This window comes from Drosophila rhopaloa, unplaced genomic scaffold (assembly GCF_018152115.1).
Source record: "Drosophila rhopaloa isolate 14029-0021.01 unplaced genomic scaffold, ASM1815211v1 contig_163, whole genome shotgun sequence".
NCBI classification, from domain to species: domain Eukaryota; kingdom Metazoa; phylum Arthropoda; class Insecta; order Diptera; family Drosophilidae; genus Drosophila; species Drosophila rhopaloa.
The window spans coordinates 11,089,290-11,113,047 of NW_025335043.1; the positions used below are offsets into that span (position 1 = coordinate 11,089,290).

Below are 23,758 nucleotides of genomic sequence, written 5' to 3' on the forward strand. Positions count from 1 at the left end.
TAAATAACTATATGACATTTTTTCACACTATTTTGTATACCGCCTTTTCTTTTTGTTTACAACCGAAATTTCATAAATAAATCGTGTAAGCATGAAAGTAGCTGTAGAAGGATGTGCCCATGGCGAACTGGAGCGCATATATGAAACCATCGCGGGAATCGAAAAGGAAAGCGGAACCAAGATCGACCTCCTACTGTGCTGTGGCGACTTCCAATCCACCCGGAATGTGGAGGATTTGCAGACGATGGCGGTTCCTAAGAAATACCTGGACATGTGCACCTTTTACAAGTGAGTGGATGTCATTCCTGTAACTAGCAGCTGGGCTAATCTATTCTCTAAATCAGATACTACAGCGGCGAGCTGGTGGCTCCAGTGCTGACCATTTTCATTGGCGGCAACCACGAGGCCTCCAATTACCTGCAAGAGCTCCCTTACGGCGGCTGGGTGGCTCCCAATATCTACTACCTCGGCTACGCGGGCGTGGTCAATGTAAATGGAGTTCGCATCGCGGGAATTAGTGGGATCTATAAGGGTCACGACTTTTTGCGCGGCCACCACGAATATCCGCCGTACACGGACTCCACCTGCCGCAGTGTCTATCACGTGCGGCAGTTGGAAGTGTTCCGGCTGAAGCAGTTGTCCGGACGAGTGGATATCTTCCTCTCACACGACTGGCCCACCGGGATCTATGAGTACGGCAACAAGGCGCAGCTGCTGCGCAAGAAACCCTTCTTTGCGGCGGACATGGAGAGCGGTAAGCTGGGCAGTCTGCCGCTGGAGGAGCTGCTGAAAGCCGTCCAGCCAGCATACTGGTTCGCTGCCCATCTGCACTGCAAGTTTGCCGCCCTGGTGCCGCATAATCACAGCCAGCAGCGAGCGGATGATGCATCTTCCTCCTCCAGCAGCAGCAGTGAGGATGAAGACGAGGAGAAGGAAAAGAAGGCTGCTCCTCTCCCCCCTTCGAAACCGGTTCCTGTGACCAAATTCCTGGCATTAGACAAATGCCTGCCGCGACGTGCTTTCCTGCAAGTGGTGGAGATTCCAAGTGACCCAATTGAAGGTAATCCACGCCTGGAATACGACGCCGAATGGCTGGCCATCTTGCACAGTACCAATCATTTGATTTCTGTAAAGGATAACTACTACTATTTGCCTGGAAAAAAGGCGGGAGCACTTACAGAACGCTTTAACTTCACGCCCACCGAGGAGGAATTGGAAGCTGTGACCACAAAGTTCCAGAAACTCCAGGTGCCGGAGAACTTTGAGCGCACTGTACCAGCTTTTGATCCTAAGGAGCAATCCAACTACAAGCGCATGGTTGTGGGACAACCAAAGGTCCATCTGAATCCCCAAAGCAATACCTTCTGCGCCGCCTTAGGCATAGATGATCCACTGTGCTTGGTTTTGCTGGCGAACGGCAAGGACCTGCCAGCAGTGGGATCTGCAGAGACAACGGTACCCGCGAATGAAAGTGTTGTAGAAGAGCAACCAGAAGAAGAAATGGCTGAGCTCCTAGTCACGCCTACAAAAAGGAAACTGAATTTAGCCCTGCCAGCTCCCATAGCAAAAGCTGCAGATACCACCGACAAAAACGTAATCGATTTGCCCGATGAGGAGAAACCAGAACCAGAAGAAGCTGATCAACCCACAGTAGCAGTTACAACGGAGGAACCCGCTCCCGTGCTCGCTAGTCCCAATCTTAAGAAACTGAAGCGACGCAACCAGGACATTTACCAAGCTCAAGAAGATTAAAACCTAACAAAGTCCGTGAAAGCGGAGCGATTTCTACAAAAAAAAGAGGCAATTTTATTTAAATAACACAGAAGATACTTGGCTGATACTGGGTAGCCAACGCGTGATGATGGGCGAATAAATAGGAGGGTGTTTAGCTGCTGGGAAACGGGAAAGGCTCAGGCAGTCACTGCGTCCCGCTGGCATTTTCGGCATAGGCCTCGTCGGCGCACTGAAAGGCGGCCTGCACCACGGACTCGGGCGTGTCCACCACATCGCAGTAGTACGTGTCCGGCGAGGGGATGCAGTGCAGCTGGACTTGACCGCCATCCGCCTTGGCGCCGTAAAAGCGGCACTGTCGTGGTCCATATGTGGGCATATCCGCGTCGTAGGGCGGACTTAGTATGTCGAAGAAGGCGGCCACGCCATGGCCGGCTTGGGCAATCTGATGGTAGTTCCTCTTTCGCGGCGTCAATGTGGCGCACGGGCTATTGGGCGAAACTAGGCACGGCTCCTCCGGATTCACTTTCACCACCGTGGGATCGGGATCGTAGGTCAGCGGCTCATCCGGGCCGATCTGTTGCGAATAGCTGTCCACCCTCAACTGACCCCAGATGCAGCGCAAGAGGCCAAACATCATGGGGTGATCGTGCAGGGGTATCGCATTCGCTCCGCGCACTATGAACAGGCTCATGGAGAATCGATCGTCCTCGAAGATGTGCATGTAGCTGCAGGGCGCCCGGTGGCTGGCCACGTTCCGGAAGAGTTCCTCGCGCAGATGCAAGTCCCGGTAGGTCAGTTCATCCGTCAGTTGGCGCAGGTGCTGCAAATTGGCATTAAAGCTGGCGTGATTCGCCCGGTCAAAGGTTTTGAAGGCCTGCCGCAGCACATTGGTGAAGTGCGTCGTCATCTTTTGCGATCAGGTGCTCTGAATTCCGGCCGGAAACAGCAATACTCCGGATAAGCGGCAAAAAAAGACTGCAAAATCAAATCTCTTCCCGAATCAAGATAAACAAACAGTCAGCTGTTCGACCAGTGCTGAAAATAGTCTCAGTTTTGGTAAGAGCTCGCTAACTTGGTTTCTTATTTTCCTTTTTTATTAATGCTATTAAATATGACATTAAGCCAATGGATACCATTTAATTAGGTGTACAAATTATTTTAAATAATAAATAGCTATAAAGTTACGATTGCTAAAAGTAACTTTTCATATTCCTATTAATCAGAATTCTGCAAAATGAAAGCAATCCACGGCAAGTCCCGCTTTAAATTGAAATCAGCTGCGTCGTGAAGTGTTGTAAAACGTCACAATTTATTTACCACTTGGTTTTATTTTTTGTTGTTTATTTAAGAACATGATATTTAAACAAATGCTTTAATTAAGACCTAATTAGGACTAAAACCCGCGCTCCTTGGACTGGGTGGCGTGCGTCAGGATCCAGGACTTGTAGTCGCGCTTCTTCATCGACATCTGCTTGTGGCGCGGGTGCGTGGGGCAGATGACATAACCGCGCTCCTGGCGCACCACGATGTAGCAGTCTTTGCAGCGCCGCTTTAGGTTGCCCTTGACCTTAAACCCGGCAACCTGCTGCAGCAGCGAAAAGCTGGGAGTCAGGAGTCCCGATTCTTGAGAGATCCCACTTGTGGCAGCCATCAGTTGTGTGTTTTGCATGGCTCCGCTGGCAGGAATCGCCGGGCGCATGAGGATGTGGAAGCCACGTGCGGCACTGAGGCCATTCCACAGGCGGGAGCCTTGTTGCAGGATTCTACTAGCCAGGGACATCTGAAAAATCCATTTTCATTGAGATTTTCAAAGAATTTTGGGGAAAAGTTCACCTGTTCTGTTTTGGATACAACTAGTCAGAAGCGATAACAAACACATTGACTTTGGGTGCTTGGCAACACTGGAGGACAAAAAATTATCGAATTTAAAATCACAAAAACACAAATTTTATAATTTGTAGTTTGTACATGTGAATATACACTCGAGTTTATATGAGTTTTATAAAGCAAAAATTAATCATCCCCGTACGTCATTTTCGAACTAATAAATAATTTCTTCGAAAAATATGCAGCAATCCACACATTTAATTAAATAACCCTTTTAGAAAGATGACAATTCAAAGTTTTTATGATTCATAAAAAAAACGTTTTGTTAACATATTTTTCATTAAAAGGAATCCAAGAGATATTTTAGTCTGCAGCAGAGAACTTATTCGAATAGTTTGTTTTTTTTTATTAATCGATACTGATGACTTCTACGGGATTGGACAGCGACTCATCCAGACGGGAGCGCTTGCTCTTGGTGGGTCCCGCGGGCTCATCGTCGGAGGAATCCAAGATCTCGGTGATGTCCTCATCCTCGATTACTTCGCTGGGCTTGCGCTTTGAGCCCACCTTTGGCGGACTCTGCACGGAGAGTTTGTCTGTGGCGACGACAACGACGTCCGCTTCATCCTCGTCCTCCTCGATCACCAGACAGTCATCGTCATCTTCATCATCCACTTCGGTGGGTCGGCTGCGCTTCGAGGTGGAGGGACCATCGTCCTTGGAGTCTCCTTCCCCGTTGGCAGAACGCTTTTTGGCCGTTTTCTGTTCCTCCTCCTTCTCCTCCTCTTCCGCAGCTTCCTTCTTCTGTTCCTCCTCCTTGGGCTTCAGCTGTGATGCATCGGCAACCACTTCAAACAAAGTCTGATCACGCTCCGCATCGAAGTGGGAGATGATAATACTTAGCTCGTAGTTCTGGAAGAAGTCGTCGCACTTGAGAATAACACCATCCACGATGTTCAGCTCGCTCAGGAGTTTGCCCTCGTTGCATTCGGTTTCGCCCTCCTCCGAAGAGATCAAAATGGAGCCGTTGCTCTGGACGGTCACATCCGGATTGAGCATGTTGAGTGTCTTCACCAGTACCTCGTCGCGCAGCTCCCGTATGCGTAAGCGTTTTGTATCAATCTTGAGAGTTATGGCCGGATCGCTGGCACACACATAGCAATTGGGATTGGGACCCGGAAGAGACGCGTCGGGTACGAGAAAATGGTTGCGTGCATTTGGCCTGAGTCGGGCGTAGACAGCCTTGCACTGCTCCCACTTGGCCTCCAGTACTTTAAAAGCTCTCATCACCGAAATGCCCGCCGTAATCGCATTGGTGGTGGCTATAGCCGGAATGATGTTGCCTGCCATCGACTTGATCTCAAACCGCGACTTGCGCTCAATGTTGAAGATGTGGGAACGCACATTCGCGCAGGCGGCTACGAAATCCATGGCCGGCTGGTCATCCTTATCCCAAGCCAGGGTATCTTCGCCTTCGAGTTTTAGGAAGCTCGCGCTCAACTCCTTCAAAGCATTGGCAAAGACGTGGCCACACTCCTCGATGCTCCAGACCTTGTGGTGCTGCTTGGCCACGTCCTTCTGGTCGCCAGAGGATCCATCGGGCAACAGGTTGTCCCACTGCACGGGCACGGGTGCCTTTCGCGTCTTCCAGAGATTCGACATGCGCAACAGGTAGGTAATATCCTCGTTGAAGAACTTGTTGAACAGCTTGCCAGCATCGTAGTTGCAATCCTTGGCCCACTGGCGAGTATTGATTCGCACCACATTGCCGTTGGCCGTAGCCTCTTTGCCATCCTTCTCCTCCTTGGACTCTTCCTCCTTCTCCTCCTTGGACTCTTCGGCCTTCTCCTTTTCCTCTCCATCTGCTTTTGGCTCAGCGTCTCCACCGGCTTCATCTTTTTCCTTGGCATCGGGATCAGCGGCATCAGGAGAAATATCCTCATCTTCCAGGGACTCGCCGAAGAGTTGACTGAAAAGGAAATTCAGATATAAGTTATTGATGATTAATGACAAAATAAGAAATTAGTTGGTTTACTGAATAAAAGTTAGTAAGAGTGAATTTAATTTAAAACCATAGTAGACCAGATAATCTATTATTATTTAAATTCAACTAATAAACCCTCTTTATATTTATAAAATTAACGAGACTTAAATAAAAGGAATTCTCCCAACTGATAAATGGATGCATCAGTTCAAAAGCAAGAAAATCTGCTCACTGCATCTAATAACTCACTTGAAGAGGTGCTTGGCCCAGACGATGCAGTGAATCGGTTCAGAGGGCGTATTGCGAATGGTGCAGCCGGGGAAGCTGCGCTGTTTGTCCTTCGGCGTACACTCGTAGCACTGGGTGAGTCCTCGCTTGATCAGCTCCACCTGGCCATTGTAGCCGGCGGTGCCGCTCTCGATCAGCGGGACATCCGCATTCAGGCACATGCGATTCACATGGTTCCTGGCCGCCCTGTTGTCCAGGGCACTTAGCACCAAATCGAACTTCTTAAAGAAGGTGACTCCATAATCGGTACTGAAAATGGAGGGATAATAGGATTACTATATAACCAAGGTGTATCTAAGATTGTGCTTTCCCAACTCACGATGTGACGCTGTCATGGTAGGCGGTTATCTTGGCATCCGGATTGAAGCTCAGGGCGCTTTCCCTCGCCACCTTTGCCTTCGATTTTCCAACGTGCTCACGATGGAACAGGAACTGTCGGTTCAAGTTGCTCAGATCAATAGTATCCAGATCGATCTGTATATAGTCAATATATTATCGCTGAAAGCTTTGTATTTCGCCAAATAACTTACAATTTCAATATCTGTGAAGCCGCTGAGCACAAGGTTTTTGAGCACCTCGCAGCCAATTCCGCCGGCTCCCACTACCAGCACCTTGGACTTCTTCACCAGCTCCTGCAACGTGTCTGGGAAAACACCATCAATAGCTGCTGCCATTTTCTCTATTTACGCTTTGCGCTTTTCGTATTTTTGGCAAGAAAATTGAATATTGGCGAGATGGAAAAATTGCAAGTGACGCCGCCGGTAGAAGTGTTGAAAAACGTTAAATGTTGAACACTACCTTTTTCAGGGATGGCGAGTAGTGTGATTTTAACCGTGACTTAAGCTGTGAATTAAAAGTTACAGTTTTTTTTAATTGGAATAAATTAAATAATTCTTAAGTACATACTTATAATTAACTGAAAAAATAAATGTTAGTCTCCAAACTCTTTTTCCATTTATTAACAATATTATGAGTAATTCGGTATAATTATATTTATTAATAGAGAATGAGTTTCTTTTGCGACATAATAAAAACCAAATTAGCTTAAAAGTTTATTTTTGAAACTTTTTACCTAATAGATTTAAGTCAGAATTTTGAAACCAGAAGCTAACAACAATGTGAGCACTGTCCAACACTGCTGCTCCCCCACTTTCCACCATAGCACATTTAATGCCACCTGGTCACACCTCAATAGAGAAAAAAACATAGTTTCATTTTAATTCGGACGAAGTGGACATACGGATCACGGATTACGGATCACAGCGGAACACGGACGAACTGCTCAAGCGGAATCAATTGGAATCAATAGATTGGGAATAGATTTGCGGAAATTCGAAAAATGGCCGAAGTGCGACGCAGGAAGGGCGAGGAGGAGCCACTGGAGGACACCGCGATCTCCGGTTCCGGAGGAGCCAACAAGCGGAACTCCTCCGCCGCCGATTCCTCGGATCATGTAAGTGGCAATGACTTCTATGTGGAGCAGAACAGAGCATGGCAGTCGAGCCGCCTGTTCCGGATTCCAATTTGCATAATTCTTGGAGCATAGAAAACCCAATGTGTGTATACCAACAAATGTGTGTGGGTGTGTGTGTTTTTGTTATTCTCTGACGGCGAGAAAGAGAGAGGGAGAGAGAGAGAGCTCTCTCCAGGAGAAAATCCAATAACAAACAGAAACCCACCCCCACCCACCTGCTGTGCTGCAATATAGCGCCATTATTCCAAGCAAATCCAATTAAGAAGGCGACAATTACGGAAGCACAGAACCCAGAACTATTACCATTACCAGACTTCCTCCTCCCTTTCCGGCTTGATTTTTCTCGGTGATAAGCCCCCAAATGTCTCCTTATCAACCGACCGATTTGGCAACAAACAAAACACGCCACCGAAAAAGCCCGCAATTTGTCTCCCCACCTTTTCCCCCCTCTTCTGTTTTTTTTTATGTCTGTGTATTGGATAAACGAGTGATTCTGATTATGGGTATATAGCCACATACACGTATCTTGGACTTTGCACAGCGCCCAATAGAAAGTGCTTAAACCCTGCACTCCGGTCGTATCGAATCCGATAGGGCACCCATTTAGCAACTGCAGCCAATCAATATGTGCATTCCCCTTGCAGGTGGACTCCGAGGAGGAGAAGATTCCCGAGGAGAAGTTCGTCGATGAGCTGGCCAAGAATCTGCCGCAGGGAACTGACAAGACGCCCGAACTACTAGACTCAGCCCTCAAGGATTTGCCAGATAGGTAAGTGCAAAATACATAGTGGAACCATAGTTGAAAGCTTTAAAAGTTCAAATTTAAATACTCAAAAATTAAGTGATTGTTTGAAAATTTAAAAATGTGTTATATGAAAGTGCATAGTACTTATATATGGTACCACAAATAGAAATATTGAGCGCTTTTTAAAACTGAAAAATTATAAATAATAAGTGATCTACTCAACAAGTTGCAAATATATTAATCATTCATTAGCAGTATTTTAAAATGGTATCAGTTTGTATATATTGGTATTAATATCTAATTGATGAGGCATTGAATTGCACGCTTGAATAAAAATAGTTTTTCCTGACAATATCAGGTTTTAAAAAATGTTTTTTGAGAGCGCAACTCGTTTTGAACATTAAAAAATATTTATAAAAAAATTCAAAGTGCTTCCATTTCCACTTTGAGTACAGTACTTCCTTAAATATACAAATTGTATTGATTGAAGATACAATTTCCTTTCAATAGTAAGACAGGAAAATTGTAAAATGTGGTAATATAATTTTGTTTGTATTTATTTGGCCTATAAAAGTGTGAATTTTAGAAATTCGGCAGAATGAGTGTATTCCAAAAATATTCCAAATCCACAGCTGGCTGCAGTTGGCGAGCAAATATTCTAAATAAATATGTACATTCCACAGATGGAAGAATTGGGTCATTCGCGGCATTTTCACATGGATTATGATTTGCGGCTTCGCACTGATCATCTATGGCGGACCGTTGGCCTTGATGATCACGGTAAGATCGGTGGAATTAAGTTAAAACGAGTGTCTAACTAATTATTTTTGTACTTTCTCTCTGTAGACTTTGCTGGTGCAGGTGAAATGCTTCCAGGAGATCATCTCGATCGGCTACCAGGTGTATCGTATTCACGGCTTGCCCTGGTTTCGGAGTCTTTCCTGGTACTTCCTACTCACCTCCAATTACTTCTTCTACGGTGAGAATCTGGTGGACTATTTTGGAGTGGTCATCAATCGAGTGGTCAGTAAAAACTAGCATTTTTTATATTAATATGGTAATAAACCTGCCCTTTCTTTCACAGGAGTACCTGAAGTTCCTGGTGACCTATCACCGCTTCCTATCCTTCGCCCTCTACATCATCGGATTCGTTTGGTTCGTCCTTTCTCTGGTGAAGAAGTACTACATCAAACAGTTTAGTCTGTTCGCCTGGACCCACGTATCCCTGCTGATTGTCGTCACCCAGAGCTACCTCATCATCCAGAATATATTCGAAGGTCTCATTTGGTTTATCGTACCTGTCTCCATGATTGTGTGCAATGATGTCATGGCGTACGTGTTCGGGTTCTTCTTCGGGCGCACGCCCCTCATCAAGCTCAGCCCCAAGAAGACCTGGGAGGGCTTCATCGGGGGTGGCTTCGCCACCGTCCTCTTTGGCATTCTGTTCTCTTATGTGCTGTGCAACTACCAGTACTTCATCTGCCCCATCCAGTACTCCGAGGAATTGGGTCGCATGACGATGTCTTGCGTACCCAGCTATCTGTTCACGCCGCAGGAATACAGCCTTAAGTTGGTAAGTGATGATGACAATTGACAGCGGGGGTGTTTTATGGCCTGCTTGATTTCGTATGCATGTGGATATATGGATGACACTTGTCTGTCGTTTAGTTGAGAGAGAATGAGAGAAGATGTGTTCTGTTCAATCAATAGCTGTAGTTATTTACAAAGATTAAATCACCGATCTCTGAAATCAACTAATCCCTTCTTAATGTTAATCATTTCCAGTTTGGCATTGGCAAAACTTTAAGCCTCTACCCCTACATCTGGCACTCAATCTCACTGAGTCTGTTTAGCTCTATAATTGGACCATTTGGCGGCTTTTTTGCCTCTGGATTTAAGAGAGCTTTCAAAATTAAGGTGAGTTCTGCTTTCACAGAACAAATTTCTTTCCTAACGCAAAGCTCTTTTATTTACAGGACTTTGGCGACATGATTCCCGGACATGGCGGCATTATGGATCGCTTCGATTGCCAGTTCCTCATGGCCACCTTCGTCAACGTTTATATATCCAGCTTCATTAGAACTCCGTCGCCAGCGAAGCTGCTGACACAGATATACAACCTTAAACCTGATCAACAATACCAAATTTATCAGTCGCTCAAGGACAACCTGGGTGACATGCTAACCTAAGCTTAATCGGCTATCAGTTAGATTCGGACAAGAAGTTTGGTTTATTAGTACTTTCTTATTATAATGCCGAAATTTCTATATATATATACATTGATATATATCTGTAAGCAAACGGGGCAAGCACTTTTAAGCAGCCACATAAAATAAGTTATTTACGGGCATAATTTTTATGTTTTTAGTCCTTAGTTAGATTTTGTTGCTACATTTTAAATAATTTCCTAAGTTAGTATCTTCATTTACTTTCATTAAGTTAAATCGATTGTGTTGGTAGAATTGGTGCAATCGTATTATTAAGCGATTCCATTAATTTTAATGCCCAAGTGACAGGCGTCAAATTCAACGCAAGGCTAAGCAAACAGAATAACTATGAATTTAATATCAACTATGTGTGTGTGCGTGTTGTTAGTGAATTTACTTACTATACCAATAACTTAGATATGAGACGAGGCAGACAGCGCCTGAGCTGGAGATTAGATTAATTAAAGCGCATTTTAGTTAATTACCTGAGGGTCGAAAAGGAGATTAAAATGCCAGGACAAACTTCTGTAATGCTGAAATTCTGTTTAGTGCAATACATAGACAGTAAACAATTGATTTAAACATTTCAATATTTATTTCTTAACGTTCCTTTGGTCATTCAAAATACATCAGAATCATCCTTAACCCGCGACACTTTCTCAAAAAGTACATAGATGATATATAATCGGTTACTTATAAATCCTGTTATACGAGCATCTGTATGGCATTTACGAAGGAAATGCAAGTCAACGGTGTTTTAATGAACTAAGTGTACAAAGATTTCAATCTTAAAGTCTCTATGTTAAATATATAAAAATGATATAATACATAAAAAAAACATATTAAGTTAATACTCATAAGGAAAGCGCTTATCTTCCTTGGCACTTGGGGCAATTTTTAAGCTAATTATCCGTTTTAATCACTTCAACTGTATTTCTAGCAGGGGCATGCTGATTCCCCTAAATTATTTCAATGGGTTTCACCATCATTTTGGTGATCAGGGAGCTTTGTAGGTCGTCTACGTGCTCTCGTTTCAAATCAAAGTAAACTTTCCGCTCGCGGGCATCGTCTAGCAACTGACGCCACATATCCACAGACTGAAATGGATTAAGAGTTCAAAAATATTCTGTAAAATGTAGCATCTATTGCACAACTAACCTTTAGATCATCAAAATTCCCACATATTACCAGACACCGACGCGGCCTGGTTAGCGCTACATTGAGTCGATGATAGTTGGAGAGGAAGCCGCAGCCGCGTGTCCTTGCATTAGAGATGACAATGACATCTTTTTCCAATCCCTGGTACGAGTCCACCGTCACCGGCGTGAGATCCATGTGACTGGGGATCACCTGGCCCAAAGCGTAACACTGGTTTTGGTAAGGCGAAATTAAACCGTAGCTGTAGCGCTTGCTGGGCATGTGCTTGTCCATCTCTGCCAGGAGTTTACCCACAAAGCGTGCCTCCTCGTCGTTGCTTATACTTTTGCTTTGAGCGCCACTGTCGTCTTGGGTGTAGCTCAGATTGATCACGCAGTAGGGAATTAAAGGCGAGGTAAAACGCTGTGTACACTCGGCATTGACCAACTGATCCTCGTAGAAATACTTATTCGGCCAACGGCAAATCTCCGGGTGCATGCGGTACTGCATGCTCAGCTTGAAGAGCTTCGTATGTACAAACTGATTACCGCCTGGTTTGTCCAGCTGTTTCTGCAGACTCCGCTGGATGCGATCGAACATGGAATTGGACAGTCCAAAATCGATCGCTTTTTTAGACAGCACCACCGCCGGCAGTTGTTGAGTGTCTCCGACCAGAACCAGATGCGTCAGACCAAATCTCATGGGCAGCAGCGTCCATGGCTCGGTGCATTGCGTGGCCTCGTCAATGATGCAGATGTCAAAGAAGTCCACATAGTTGGCCAGCTTTACACATGAGGAAAGCGTGGTGCAGATAATATTGGCGTGATCCACACAGATTTTTGAAATGTCAAACTCCTCGCGCTGCGTAAGCGGCGGATTCAGTTGCTCGTTGATCAGTTGCAGTTGACGCTCCTTCTGGTGCAACTGCTGCTGTAGATACGTCCCCGTAAGATTCGCCTTCTGCCTTAGCTGTTGGATCTCCGCATTCATATCGACTAGCTGTTTCTTAAGAATTTCAGTGTTCTCCGGGCTAAGGCGTTGCATCTTCTGTAACTTGGCTTTCTTGAAATGCTCCTCCAGCGAGTAAGGACGCGAGTAATGGCTCATCTTCTCGTGCATTCCGAACCGCAACAGGTGGAAACGATCGTGGTTCATAACGCGCAAAACTCCACCCAGCACTGCAACAATATGATCTACGGCCGTGTTGGAATGGGTACAAATCAAGATTTTGCGGTCCAGCGTTTTTGCGGCACTTCCGTACAGGGTTTGCAGGCATAGTTCCGATATAACCTTTGACTTGCCCGACCCGGGTGGGCCCTGGATCATTGTGAGACTAGGTTGGAAATCGTCGATTATCCGCTGATAAGTGCGAATGCAAATGCTCTCCTGATGCTCGTTCAACCTGCTGAATCCCTTAAAGGTGAAGGACTGCTTTGGTAGTGAGTCATTCACCGTTTGTGTGGGCTTCATGATGCGACGGCAGAGCGGCGACCGGGAGAGCTGATGGACAGCACTCAAGGCACCCAACTCCACCCTTAGACTATCCACGACTGGACGGGCGATCAGCTGCTTCACGCTGTTGATCTTCTCCTCGGATATGTCCTGCTGAAGGATGTCGAAGGTCAAGTCAAAGACGTTGCCTTATGCATCCGAAAACATATTAATGTTAGTGTTGTTTAGGATTATTTAAGCATATTGTGACCCACCTCCGACACACTTATAGTCTACCAGACTGGCAAAAGTCTCGTCCAGTTGGCTACTACTGGAAAGAGTATACAGTACGAATCTGCCAACGGGTCTGCTATTGACTGTAATAAACAATCATTAAAATAAATCTAAATCTTTTATAGCTGTCGAAGAATAGTTTATCACATAATAATCACGTAGGTAAAACTAGTAACCTTAAATAAGGTTAAGAGTATTTGACTAAAATACATACCCCTGGTAACCAAACGGTAGCATTTATCCTGACTGGAAACGCTCTTCAGGCCGACTGAAAATATATTTTTGCAGTTTATCTTGTAGTCCATCTCGATGGTTGTCAGCAGCTCCAGCTTCATCAATGGTACAAAGGTCCTATTATAAAACAAGACAATTGTAAACATTTTATTTTAATGAATATTGTTAAACTCACTCCCTGTACTGCCTGAAACTATCAAATTCGTCAGGAATAGGTAGTAGGATATCTTGATTGGCAACCGCATCCACGCTGCCGAGCTTTAGCCACTCATTAGCCCACCGAAGGATGGTTCGCGAGTGCTGACGTATGTCGTTTATGGGTTTGTTGCCCTTTAAGACCCACTCGCGTCGTTCGCGGTACGAGCTGAGGAACAGCTTCATGCTCTCCTTGCGGTTCTTGACCGGAGAACTGGCCCCCGAGATCTTTTCTATTAAATAAATTTTCACATCATCATTAAATGTTACTTTTCGCATCTTTTTTTGAAGCTTTGTTATATCTTCGATCTTTTTAAGTTCCTGTTCCATTCCAGCAAATGTAACTCTGTTACAGGTGCGCTGATTTCTTGCCCGCTCAGCCTCCTTCCGCTCCGTTGCACGAGGGCAAAGTGGTTGCGGATAAAGGACGGCTTCATCAGCTGCCTGCAGCTGCTGCGAGAATGTCTCAATGGTGGAACGTCGTTTGGGAATTGGTTTCTTTGGCGGCGGCATGGCGTTCTCCATCTTGGCAACTTTTGCTGGTGGACCATCAACTCCTTTGGTGAGGAATTCGCCGCGATTGGAGTTGTGAACAGTGGGCACACTTGCTGGTTTCTTTCTCTTGCTGGATTTCGAGCTGTTATCATTGTCTTTTGGTTTTTCGGAAAGCTTCTTAAGAGCGTTGCGCCGTTGTTCCTTTATTTTTTGATCCTCCTTTTTCTGGTCTTTCGGTTTTTGCATCCACTTTGTCTTCATTGCAGATTGATAATCAACTAAACGCTGCCGCTCTATTATGCTTTGCATCTCCTTATCCTTACTATTAACCTCTGCCGAGACACCTCGCATTTTTCCACGATGCTTAGGCAAGGAAGGAGCCTCAATTACGGATGGTCCGCGTGTCAATCTCGCCTCGTTATTGTTCTGAACTCTTCCGGAAGCATTGCTTTTAGTCTTCTTCATAGGATCATCAGTTTCCGTGGTAAGAGGTCGGTCCATAACGCATGATTTCGAACGGTTGAGCAGACGCGGACTTTTTTTGAGTGGAGTTTCAGCCAATTTAGGAAAAATATCTTGTGCCTGTTTAGATGGAGAAACCTTAGTTGGAGTAATCGGTTTGCTTTCCACATTTTCACCCGTCATCTCCTCCAATTCTTTACGACTATGTATTGTCTTGCGCCGGCTACGAACCAAAGTTTTTTTTTCTTCGGTCTTTTTATCGGATTTGGAAGGTTTTTCCAACTTTTCCGGAACCTCTGGAGCATGAAGCGTTACCACAAGTACTTCGCGACTATTATCTGTCTTTTCACTAATTTTCTTTGATGTTTTGACGGGACCTTTTGATCTTAGCTCGCGTAGATTCTCTTTTACATTATTCTTTCCTTTTTTGGTTAATGGTTCATCTAATACTACTGGTCGATCCATATAACAGGATTTTGAACGGTTGCGGAGTGGTTTTTTAGGTGTCTCCACTTTGTCTTTGGGTGCATCTTTGCATAAATCTTTAAATTCGCTGGAAGTGGTTTGCTTTGTTGCGTCGGATTCAGTCAACTTATCTAAGAACTTATGGATTGGGGACTTGTTGGTATCGGCCTTTTTGGGGATTATATCTGGCACTTCGTCCGCGCAATCCACTGTCTGCCGACGCCGACGAAATGAGGACTTTTTGGTCTCTGCTTTCTTGCCCTCCAAACAAGTCTTTGTCGGAGTTTTTAAGCAAGATTTTTGCTGACTCTTTAATTGCTCCCCTTTCTCAGGTGTTATCTTGTGTTTCGCAGAGATTTCCAGCTCCGATTCCGAACTCGAATCCTCCTCCGCCAGGGGGTACGTCTGCGACATTTCGATGACATCTGGAACGACCTTTTGGCTTAGCAACTTGGACCAATCGGCCACCTTGTCGTACAACTCATTATCATCCGAGTCGCTGATAATGACAATTTCCTCGTAAACTTGGGATGAAGGAGAGCCTTCTGCCATGCTCTCCATGCCATTGAACTCGAGGAAGTCTTCCTCGCCATCGCTAAAGGCCATCTCGGCCTTCATTTCCTTTAAAACTGCCTGGGACATGGCGTAACGCTCATCGTACTCCTCCTCTTCGTCGACTTTTTTCTCGTCTGCAATAACGATGGCGTTGTCCTGTGGTTCCGGATTTTGCCCCTTATCTGAATCCGTATCGAGTACAATATGATCGCCGACATGGATTTTTAAGTTGGGGGTTTTAGAGCCCGCCGGCTTATTGTTTAGCATGTTGTACACATAAGGACTTTTCTCCATTACATAGTCGAGAATGGCCTCGTCTGCCTCTCCAAAGATGTTCCTTATATCCTCTGTGGTTTTGTTGACCAGTTCCTGCTTAACGTCAGTTATTTTCGGCAAATGCAAACCGGAGCTTGAGGGCAGCTCCACCTCTTCCTCCTGGCTGGTGTTCTTCTTGAGGGGAAAGTTGGGAATTTGCTGTTTGAGATTGAATTCCGTGGGCTGATTTCCACTAGGAGATCTCACTGCGGGAAGCGGCTGGGTATCGTCATCGTCGGAGGAAAGGATAACCTCCTCCGCGGTGGGCACTATTTTCTTCAGAACGAAAATGGCATGAATGGAAGAAATTTCCTTGAGTGGCACTCCCGAGACTCCCAAGCTGATGGTGGAGCCCTCCGCCACGGCCAACCGGTTGATCTTTTCGCCCAGCTTGCCCTCATTGATGAAGATGCCATTCAAGGCGTTCTGTGAATAAGTATTGCCGGTTAGGCACTAGTACTATCCGAAGGAACAAGGACAACTCACCATCGACTGCACCACCACGCCCCCATCGCTGACGTCGAGTTTCGCGTGCTCCCGGGACACATATTGGTAGGTTCCAGCCAAAACAATATTGCAGCGCGAGTGGCGACCCACTACATTAATCCCCTTGTGCAAAATGTGGCGGGAGCCGGTAGTCACATGCTGCAGATACCATCCGCTGCTCATCCTGGCGAAACGTCCTTCGCTTTTTGTAAACAAAAAAAAAGGAAATTACGATGCACGCCAATAGAGTGACCAAATCAAAATAAAGATCTAAGAAAATGTTTGGGAAATTGAATCTTGGAATCAATATCAGGCAATATCAGGCCCTAAAATTTTTGATTTATAAATGATTGCGATTTACGTTTTAATGCGAGTTTCTCCTAAAGCGTTCTTGTTAATTACGTTTTTAAAACTACGAAATAACACGAATTTTGTTGTGGTCCTTAGAACGGTAAATAGAAGTGTTGTAAAACGATTTTCCGAAAGTGCAGAAACAGGTTCAAACAACAACAATTTTAAATGTTGCTCAGTAAAAAAATGTTTAATAAAAAAATTGTTAAAATAATTCGCCAATTTCTTAACGATTGCTGAACAACAAAGCTTATATAATATAAATATTATCTTTCTTATATAAAAAAAATTAAAAAACACTTGCAAGTGGTTGAAAAATGTGTTATACTGTTTAGAAGTGTATATAAAATTAAATTATCAACAGCCAAGCGGTGACTCAATTATGTGTGGAACTCGGCTAACTTGAGATATGTTGTAGCCCTGGCTTGCGTTTATTTCCCACCTTCCAGCCACACAGGTCACACTATTGAGCGCGAAATAAAATAAATGTCGAATAAGCGAATTTTTTGCAATAAAAATAAAAGAAATCTGGATTTGAGCGATGAAACTGCTAGCGGAAGCCATGCCAAGCGCCAGTGCAGCGAGAGTCTCATTTGGCCGGAGGGCGACGACGACGACAGCATCTTTTCCAGCGCGAAGCTGGAGGATTTGCTGGGTGGCCGGAAGGAGGAGCTCTTCGGGACGCAAGCGCACCCTAGCAACAACAAAAAGTTACAGCAAAGTGGATCGGATGATGGACTTGGACTCTTCGGCGACACATCCTTCCCAGGCACTGAGAAGCTTCTTCTAAACGATCAGCCCAATTGATCTGGCGGAGGAGGACAATGCCGACGAGGTGTTTAAGAAAATTAACCTCAACGATCTGAGCATAGCCGAAATGGAGGATATATTCCATGGCGCAGAGGACTTCAGTGAACCCATGGTGCAAAACACGCAACTCTTCTTGGAGGCGGTGACCTTTAAAATGCCTCGGACGCCGGAGAAGCCACCGCCCTCCGTTAAGGACGAATCTATGTCCTTTATTTCCAAATCTGTGATAGAAGGAATAGTGCAGGGAACGCAATATGTTACCTGCGAAGAGCTTAAGAATCAATCTATTCTTGACCCAGTTAACTGGGAGACGCAGGCTTTTGCAGACTACGAAACAGAGCAGCAAGTAAAGGACACATTTCCCAGCAAAGGTGAATTTTATGGTCTGCCAGATAAGGTAAAAAAGATGATACTTGAGCACAAGGGCATCAAGAGTCTTTATGGTAAGTGCAACTAAACAAAACTCAATCTATCCTCCTGACCCACCATCCCTTACCTCTAGAATGGCAAGACGAGTGCCTGAATCTACCTGCCATCAGGCATAGAAAAAATCTTATATATGCCCTACCGACGAGCGGTGGAAAAACCCTAGTGGCCGAAATCCTTATGTTGCGGGAACTTCTCTGCCGCGAACGTAATGTTTTGTTTATTCTGCCATATGTGTCGATTGTCCAGGAGAAGGTCAGCGCCATGTCTCCATTTGCCATCGATTTGGACTTTATTGTGGAGGAGTACACGGCGGGCAAGGGCAAATGTCCGCCACAACCGAGTCGAAAGAGGCGTAGTCTGTTCATTGCCTCCATTGAAAAGGGAGCTGTTCTAATGGACAGCTTAATAGACGCACAGCGTCCCCACGAGATTGGTCTTGTAGTAGTGGACGAATTGCATTTGATTGGCGAAAGAGGTAGAGGAGCCACCTTGGAGGCTTTCCTCACAAAGGTGATGTTTTTGAATGGTAAGTGAGCCATTTTCTGGTAACTTGCTAAAACGGTTAATAAGTTTCCTTTTTCAGCCGGCATTCAAATTGTGGGCATGAGCGCAACGATAGGAAATCTCAGTGAAATATCGTCCTTCCTGAATGCCGATGTCTATACAAGGGGCTTTCGACCCGTGGAACTGAAAGAGTACATTAAATGTGGCTCGGATTTGTTGGAAATCAACTCGGCTGGTCAAACGCTGGAGGAGATCTTCGTTCCCAGTCGCAGCGTTGACTACAATGTGAGAAATTCTCTCATTTATAAACTAATATAAAGTTATATGAAATTCCGTCTGCTATTTATTTGCAGTACAGCGAAGCTGTGAAACGTGCAGATCCCGATCACCTGGCTGGTTTGATCAGTGAATGTGCTCCGGAACACTGCTGCCTGGTTTTCTGTCCCAGTCGCAAGAATTGTGAAAATGTGGCCTTACTTCTCAGTCGCATTGTTCCAAAACAAAAGTTTTTCGAGCATCGACGTAGCGAGAAGGTGGATCTAATGGATGCGCTGGACAAGATGTGCGGGATACTTAGCCCGGTCTTGGCTAAAACTCTGCCGTACGGCATTGCCTATCACCATTCGGGTTTGACAACAGACGAAAGGAAGTACATAGAAACTGCCTATCGCTTTGGAGTCATTACAGTCATCTGTTGTACCTCCACTTTGGCTGCAGGCGTGAATCTTCCAGCCAAGCGGGTAATAATACGAGCTCCCTATGTGGGACAGGAATTTATGACATTGTGCAAGTACAAACAAATGGTGGGACGCGCTGGTCGCGCCGGATTGGGTGAGGCTGGCGAAAGCATTTTGATAGCCCAGAGCAAAGATAATTTGCTGGTCGGTCAAATGCTCTTCTCGCCCATGGATAAGGCGCTGAGTTCAATGGATCAGCAGGAGGCAGTCGGATTGCAAGTAAGTTTTCCAAAGGATTCTTTTTAACAAGAAACCTGTAGATTGAAGAACGGCGGATCATTTAGCAATTAGTCATTTGTTTTCACGTCAAAATCTAGATGAACAAGAAAATTGTTTCTATTTATCTAAAATGTTCGTTGCTGGTGAGTTAAAAAAGAAAAGGTTTCTCAAAATACAGGCCACTCTAGCTCGGATTGTAAGCTAGGCTTTTTCTAGTTGTAGACACAGAGTACGCAAAATAAAACATTGGTGGTCTTGCAAAAAAACGAAGTTTTGGGCAATATTAATGAACCAGGGTAACCACCATGGTGTTAAAAAAATATTGACTGTTCGCAAAATGTTTCGTTGCTAAAAAAATTGCAAAAATTTTCTTGTCTGATATAATTGGGATATAATTGTCCAATGTGAACTATTATTGAATAAGAAATTATTCTTTTACTCAACCTATGTAAATACTTACCTATAGGGACTGGTTTCTCCTGATAATTGAATCTCCTCTATTTTAAGAAACGCCAATACTTATTTTTTTGTTCAAAATAATAATAAATTACTTTATTTTTTTGCTACACTACACAAACCTACTCGTTGAATATCGTTCGTAGACTGAAAGGCAGAATCAAAAACCTTCGGCCTTATATACTATACTTACCGGACCAAAGTGACCGCATCTTGACTAATTGATTATCGGCACATGAAAATATATTTTCTAAATATGTTCCTATACATAAATGACTACCATTTTGTGTTTAAATTGATGAAAAATACCGTTTAAGGATTCCCACCTAAATGTAGGATTTAGAAGAATATAACATCAATCAAACATGGCCTTTAATTTTAATTAATTTTTGACAGAAAATTTACTACAAGTTGAAAATTACGTTAAAATTGTAATTGAATCGAGTGGAATTTGGGCGATGGGGTTCGGTTTTTTGTGCTTTTGTAGTTTTAAGTAATCTGAGAGCTCCAACGTATTGGAGCGCCTGTTTATTTTTGAGCTGAGTCTGCTGAATGAGCATAAAAGAAACCGGCGGAAAAAACTTGTATTGATTTTTATTTATTTTGGGGGTGTCAGTTCAATTGTGAAATTTGGTAGCGTAATAGCTGATATGTACGTTTTTTAGGGAAGTTTAGGATTATTTTTCCGCTTATTGGTTATTGTTGGTTCGATGTAAAGAATTGGGACACATGAGCCAAATCTGCCGAATTGGAAAGTTATAAACGGGAAATAATATTTTTGTTTAGAAGACGTGTAGACAGATAAGTTTACAAAATGTATTTGCGCAAAGAAAAGGCTGCAATTGAATTTAGTTATCTGTAATGAAATTTTATTTGTGTAGGACACTTAAGCGACCGAAAAATATTCCTTTTTGGGTAAAGTTATAATTTAAATTATTTCATAAGAACATCATTTAAACACTAAATAATTTAAATTATTATTAATTAGGTACGCTTTTACTTGCAGTTACAAAAATAAAATGGTGAAAAACACGAATTAAATTAATTTTTTTTGATTTAACATTAAATTATTCTTTTAGTCTCTTATTCTAAGCGTGGTTGGTCTGAACCTGGCAGAATGTCGTCGAGATCTAAATCGGCTGGTGAACAGCACCCTTCTGTCTGTGCAGGCCAGCGCCCTGGATGTCGCTGTGGACGAAATAGTGCTCCAAATTCTTCGCGAGATGTTTAAAAACAAAGTGCTGCAGGTAAACGAGCCGGCAGCCAAGTCCAAGATAAATTCCTCGGAGATCATAACCACGCAGGACGTGAACCAGACCAATAGGCCTGCTGGCGAAAGACGTTTGCTCATCGGCCAGTCCACCCCTTTTAAGTTGACCAACATTGGAAGGGCTGCCTTCAAGGCGGGGATTGATTACAAGCGAGCAAATGCCATCCACAAGGAGCTGAAGCAGGCCCAGCAGCAGCTCATCCTGACCAACTACTTGCACTTGTTGTACCTGGTCGTGTGCTTCAATTCGAACGAAAAAGGCGATGAATTGTTTCCGGCCGATGCCAGCATACTCTTTGGAGTTTACACCTCGCTTCCGCCAGACTCCCAGGCTTTATTCAAGCAACTCGGCTTCACGGAAGCCCATGCAGCTAGGCTTTTTAAGACGCAGTCGGTCCAGGGTCCCTTGTCCCTGCAGCTGAATCGCCTGTACAAGGTGCTTGTACTGGCGGACATTCTGAATCTACTGCCGCTCCCCAACGTGGCCACCAAGTACAACGTCGAGCGGGGAACACTGCAGCACCTGATCAGCCAATCTCTTGCCGCCTCCAGTGCAATTGTTCGTCTGTGCGAGGAACTGGAGGAGTTCTGGTGCTTTAAGCCCTTGTTCGAGCGGATCCTTCACAAAATGGATCGCTGTGGAACTTTCGAGTTGGAGCCGCTGATGGAACTGCCAGCCGTTAGAATTGTGAGTAGTAAAGTGGCATTTAATTAATTTAATTAAATTATATTTATTTTTCAGAATCGTGCCAAGCAACTGTTTGCAGCTGGATTCAAAACAATCGAGGATATAGCCAAAACTAGACCCATTCTCTTAGTTCAATCCTTGGAGCATATGCCGCTTAGAGTGGCCACCGAAATCGTCTCGGCAGCTAAGGTGAACATTTAGTTTGACCCAACTTACCGTTGTTAAAGTGATTTCACTAATATTACATACTTTTCAGATAATTTTAATGAAAAAACTTGACCATCTGGAGGAGGAAACGGAGAATCTTAAGATGTGCCTGAAATCTTCCCGTAAAGATTAGTTGGCCGCCAATCCAAGTAAAGTTCTAGACAAAGTTAGTTTTAAATTTATTTCAGTTTTTGTTTTGATTGTTATGCACTCCGACTTAAGTCTTGGATCTGGGCTCTCCACATCGAACACGATCTCCTACAAAGCTTAAATATTACAGACAATTTGTATGCAAATTGATTTTTTAAATTAACACATCAAGTATTCGCTCTCTCTAAATGTAAATTAAGGACATCGATGATGCTGTTCCGATTCGTTCTGTTCTGCTGGATGTATTATGTTTTGATTTTTGATTAAGCGGAGATAAACGAGTGGGAGGGAGGTTTTATAAACTACTAGATACGAGCTAGCAGACAAATTCGCAAGCTGCTACTATCACGACATTTGAGTATTATACAACGTATATATAAGTAGGGTGTTCAGGACATATAGAGCTCTCAAAGGAAAAGTTGCATAAGCGATTAAGGGTTAATTTGTAAAGTCCTCCTCCGCCAGGGGGTACGTCTGCGACATTTCGATGACATCTGGAACGACCTTTTGGCTTAGCAACTTGGACCAATCGGCCACCTTGTCGTACAACTCATTATCATCCGAGTCGCTGATAATGACAATTTCCTCGTAAACTTGGGATGAAGGAGAGCCTTCTGCCATGCTCTCCATGCCATTGAACTCGAGGAAGTCTTCCTCGCCATCGCTAAAGGCGATCAAACCGGAGCTTGAGGGCAGCTCCACCTCTTCCTCCTGGCTGGTGTTCTTCTTGAGGGGAAAGTTGGGAATTTGCTGTTTGAGATTGAATTCCGTGGGCTGATTTCCACTAGGAGATCTCACTGCGGGAAGCGGCTGGGTATCGTCATCGTCGGAGGAAAGGATAACCTCCTCCGCGGTGGGCACTATTTTCTTCAGAACGAAAATGGCATGAATGGAAGAAATTTCCTTGAGTGGCACTCCCGAGACTCCCAAGCTGATGGTGGAGCCCTCCGCCACGGCCAACCGGTTGATCTTTTCGCCCAGCTTGCCCTCATTGATGAAGATGCCATTCAAGGCGTTCTGTGAATAAGTATTGCCGGTTAGGCACTAGTACTATCCGAAGGAACAAGGACAACTCACCATCGACTGCACCACCACGCCCCCATCGCTGACGTCGAGTTTCGCGTGCTCCCGGGACACATATTGGTAGGTTCCAGCCAAAACAATATTGCAGCGCGAGTGGCGACCCACTACATTAATCCCCTTGTGCAAAATGTGGCGGGAGCCGGTAGTCACATGCTGCAGATACCATCCGCTGCTCATCCTGGCGAAACGTCCTTCGCTTTTTGTAAACAAAAAAAAAGGAAATTACGATGCACGCCAATAGTGACCAAATCAAAATAAAGATCTAAGAAAATGTTTGGGAAATTGAATCTTGGAATCAATATCAGGCAATATCAGGCCCTAAAATTTTTGATTTATAAATGATTGCGATTTACGTTTTAATGCGAGTTTCTCCTAAAGCGTTATTGTTAATTACGTTTTTAAAACTACGCAATAACACGAATTTTGTTGTGGTCCTTAGAACGGTAAATAGAAGTGTTGTAAAACGATTTTCCGAAAGTGCAGAAACAGGTTCAAACAACAACAATTTTAAATGTTGCTCAGTAAA

At 44.3% G+C, this 23,758-nt stretch overlaps 8 protein-coding genes across 9 annotated transcripts; 3 read left to right on the plus strand and 5 right to left on the minus strand.

Annotated features, from left to right (window-relative positions):
- The first annotated feature begins 7 nt into the window (after window positions 1-7).
- On the plus strand, window positions 8-1,808 carry LOC108038979 (lariat debranching enzyme). The gene is made up of 2 exons (XM_017115876.2): window positions 8-288; window positions 345-1,808. The coding sequence occupies exons 1-2, from the start codon at window positions 92-94 to the stop codon at window positions 1,750-1,752; spliced, it is 1,605 nt and encodes a 534-aa protein (XP_016971365.1). The 5' UTR covers window positions 8-91; the 3' UTR covers window positions 1,753-1,808.
- A 6-nt stretch (window positions 1,809-1,814) lies between these two features.
- On the minus strand, window positions 1,815-2,747 carry LOC108038980 (2-aminoethanethiol dioxygenase). The gene has a single exon (XM_017115877.1). It carries the CDS (start codon window positions 2,639-2,641, stop codon window positions 1,919-1,921), a length of 723 nt encoding a protein of 240 aa, XP_016971366.1. The 5' UTR covers window positions 2,642-2,747; the 3' UTR covers window positions 1,815-1,918.
- A 277-nt stretch (window positions 2,748-3,024) lies between these two features.
- Window positions 3,025-3,647, minus strand: LOC108038972 (39S ribosomal protein L36, mitochondrial). Its single transcript, XM_017115870.2, has 2 exons — window positions 3,568-3,647; window positions 3,025-3,514 (listed from the first exon to the last, which is right to left on the minus strand). The coding sequence occupies exon 2, from the start codon at window positions 3,512-3,514 to the stop codon at window positions 3,128-3,130; it is 387 nt and encodes a 128-aa protein (XP_016971359.2). The 5' UTR covers window positions 3,568-3,647; the 3' UTR covers window positions 3,025-3,127.
- Window positions 3,648-3,799: 152 nt separating this feature from the next.
- On the minus strand, window positions 3,800-6,606 carry LOC108038971 (SUMO-activating enzyme subunit 2). The gene is made up of 4 exons (XM_017115869.1): window positions 6,364-6,606; window positions 6,153-6,307; window positions 5,795-6,082; window positions 3,800-5,530 (listed from the first exon to the last, which is right to left on the minus strand). Exons 1-4 carry the CDS (start codon window positions 6,505-6,507, stop codon window positions 3,970-3,972), a joined length of 2,148 nt encoding a protein of 715 aa, XP_016971358.1. The 5' UTR covers window positions 6,508-6,606; the 3' UTR covers window positions 3,800-3,969.
- A 374-nt stretch (window positions 6,607-6,980) lies between these two features.
- Window positions 6,981-11,110, plus strand: LOC108038964 (phosphatidate cytidylyltransferase, photoreceptor-specific). Its single transcript, XM_017115862.2, has 7 exons — window positions 6,981-7,286; window positions 7,952-8,076; window positions 8,736-8,832; window positions 8,899-9,075; window positions 9,137-9,625; window positions 9,838-9,969; window positions 10,029-11,110. The coding sequence occupies exons 1-7, from the start codon at window positions 7,173-7,175 to the stop codon at window positions 10,239-10,241; spliced, it is 1,347 nt and encodes a 448-aa protein (XP_016971351.1). The 5' UTR covers window positions 6,981-7,172; the 3' UTR covers window positions 10,242-11,110.
- On the minus strand, window positions 10,832-20,139 carry LOC108038963 (probable helicase senataxin). 2 transcript variants are annotated; one of them, XM_044457978.1, is made up of 7 exons: window positions 19,839-20,139; window positions 16,329-16,530; window positions 13,531-16,268; window positions 13,336-13,472; window positions 13,103-13,204; window positions 11,418-13,036; window positions 10,832-11,356 (listed from the first exon to the last, which is right to left on the minus strand). In XM_044457978.1, exons 2-7 carry the CDS (start codon window positions 16,509-16,511, stop codon window positions 11,219-11,221), a joined length of 4,917 nt encoding a protein of 1,638 aa, XP_044313913.1. In that variant the 5' UTR covers window positions 16,512-16,530; window positions 19,839-20,139; the 3' UTR covers window positions 10,832-11,218. The 2 variants fall into 2 exon arrangements, with proteins under 2 accessions (XP_044313913.1, XP_044313914.1); XM_044457979.1 differs by lacking the exon at window positions 19,839-20,139 and adding an exon at window positions 16,690-16,770.
- On the plus strand, window positions 17,135-22,181 carry LOC108038965 (helicase POLQ-like). Its single transcript, XM_017115863.2, is given in 8 exon segments — window positions 17,135-17,473; window positions 17,475-17,932; window positions 17,992-18,444; window positions 18,502-18,707; window positions 18,776-19,378; window positions 20,914-21,792; window positions 21,847-21,981; window positions 22,049-22,181. Coding segments are annotated over 8 exon segments (3,126 nt in total). The 5' UTR covers window positions 17,135-17,165; the 3' UTR covers window positions 22,133-22,181.
- LOC123037421 lies at window positions 22,167-23,665 on the minus strand. Its single transcript, XM_044457981.1, has 2 exons — window positions 23,227-23,665; window positions 22,167-23,166 (listed from the first exon to the last, which is right to left on the minus strand). Exons 1-2 carry the CDS (start codon window positions 23,407-23,409, stop codon window positions 22,588-22,590), a joined length of 762 nt encoding a protein of 253 aa, XP_044313916.1. The 5' UTR covers window positions 23,410-23,665; the 3' UTR covers window positions 22,167-22,587.
- Between the last annotated feature and the right edge of the window lie 93 nt (window positions 23,666-23,758).

Coding starts and splice junctions, on each gene's coding strand:
- LOC108038980 (XM_017115877.1), bottom strand. CDS start 2,641: ATGACGACGCACTTCACCAATGTGCTGCGGCAGGCCTTCAAAACCTTT.
- LOC108038963 (XM_044457978.1), bottom strand. CDS start 16,511: ATGAGCAGCGGATGGTATCTGCAGCATGTGACTACCGGCTCCCGCCAC. Junction 13,205..13,335: donor CTACCGTTTGGTTACCAGGG/GTATGTATTTTA, acceptor TGTTTATTACAG/TCAATAGCAGACCCGTTGGC. Junction 11,357..11,417: donor GGAATTTTGATGATCTAAAG/GTTAGTTGTGCA, acceptor AATCCATTTCAG/TCTGTGGATATGTGGCGTCA.
- LOC108038964 (XM_017115862.2), top strand. CDS start 7,173: ATGGCCGAAGTGCGACGCAGGAAGGGCGAGGAGGAGCCACTGGAGGAC. Junction 7,287..7,951: donor CCGCCGATTCCTCGGATCAT/GTAAGTGGCAAT, acceptor TTCCCCTTGCAG/GTGGACTCCGAGGAGGAGAA. Junction 9,076..9,136: donor GAGTGGTCATCAATCGAGTG/GTCAGTAAAAAC, acceptor TTTCTTTCACAG/GAGTACCTGAAGTTCCTGGT.
- LOC108038972 (XM_017115870.2), bottom strand. CDS start 3,514: ATGTCCCTGGCTAGTAGAATCCTGCAACAAGGCTCCCGCCTGTGGAAT.
- LOC108038971 (XM_017115869.1), bottom strand. CDS start 6,507: ATGGCAGCAGCTATTGATGGTGTTTTCCCAGACACGTTGCAGGAGCTG. Junction 6,308..6,363: donor GCTTCACAGATATTGAAATT/GTAAGTTATTTG, acceptor GACTATATACAG/ATCGATCTGGATACTATTGA. Junction 6,083..6,152: donor TACCATGACAGCGTCACATC/GTGAGTTGGGAA, acceptor CTCCATTTTCAG/TACCGATTATGGAGTCACCT.
- LOC123037421 (XM_044457981.1), bottom strand. CDS start 23,409: ATGAGCAGCGGATGGTATCTGCAGCATGTGACTACCGGCTCCCGCCAC. Junction 23,167..23,226: donor GCGTGGTGGTGCAGTCGATG/GTGAGTTGTCCT, acceptor ACTTATTCACAG/AACGCCTTGAATGGCATCTT.
- LOC108038979 (XM_017115876.2), top strand. CDS start 92: ATGAAAGTAGCTGTAGAAGGATGTGCCCATGGCGAACTGGAGCGCATA. Junction 289..344: donor GACATGTGCACCTTTTACAA/GTGAGTGGATGT, acceptor TCTCTAAATCAG/ATACTACAGCGGCGAGCTGG.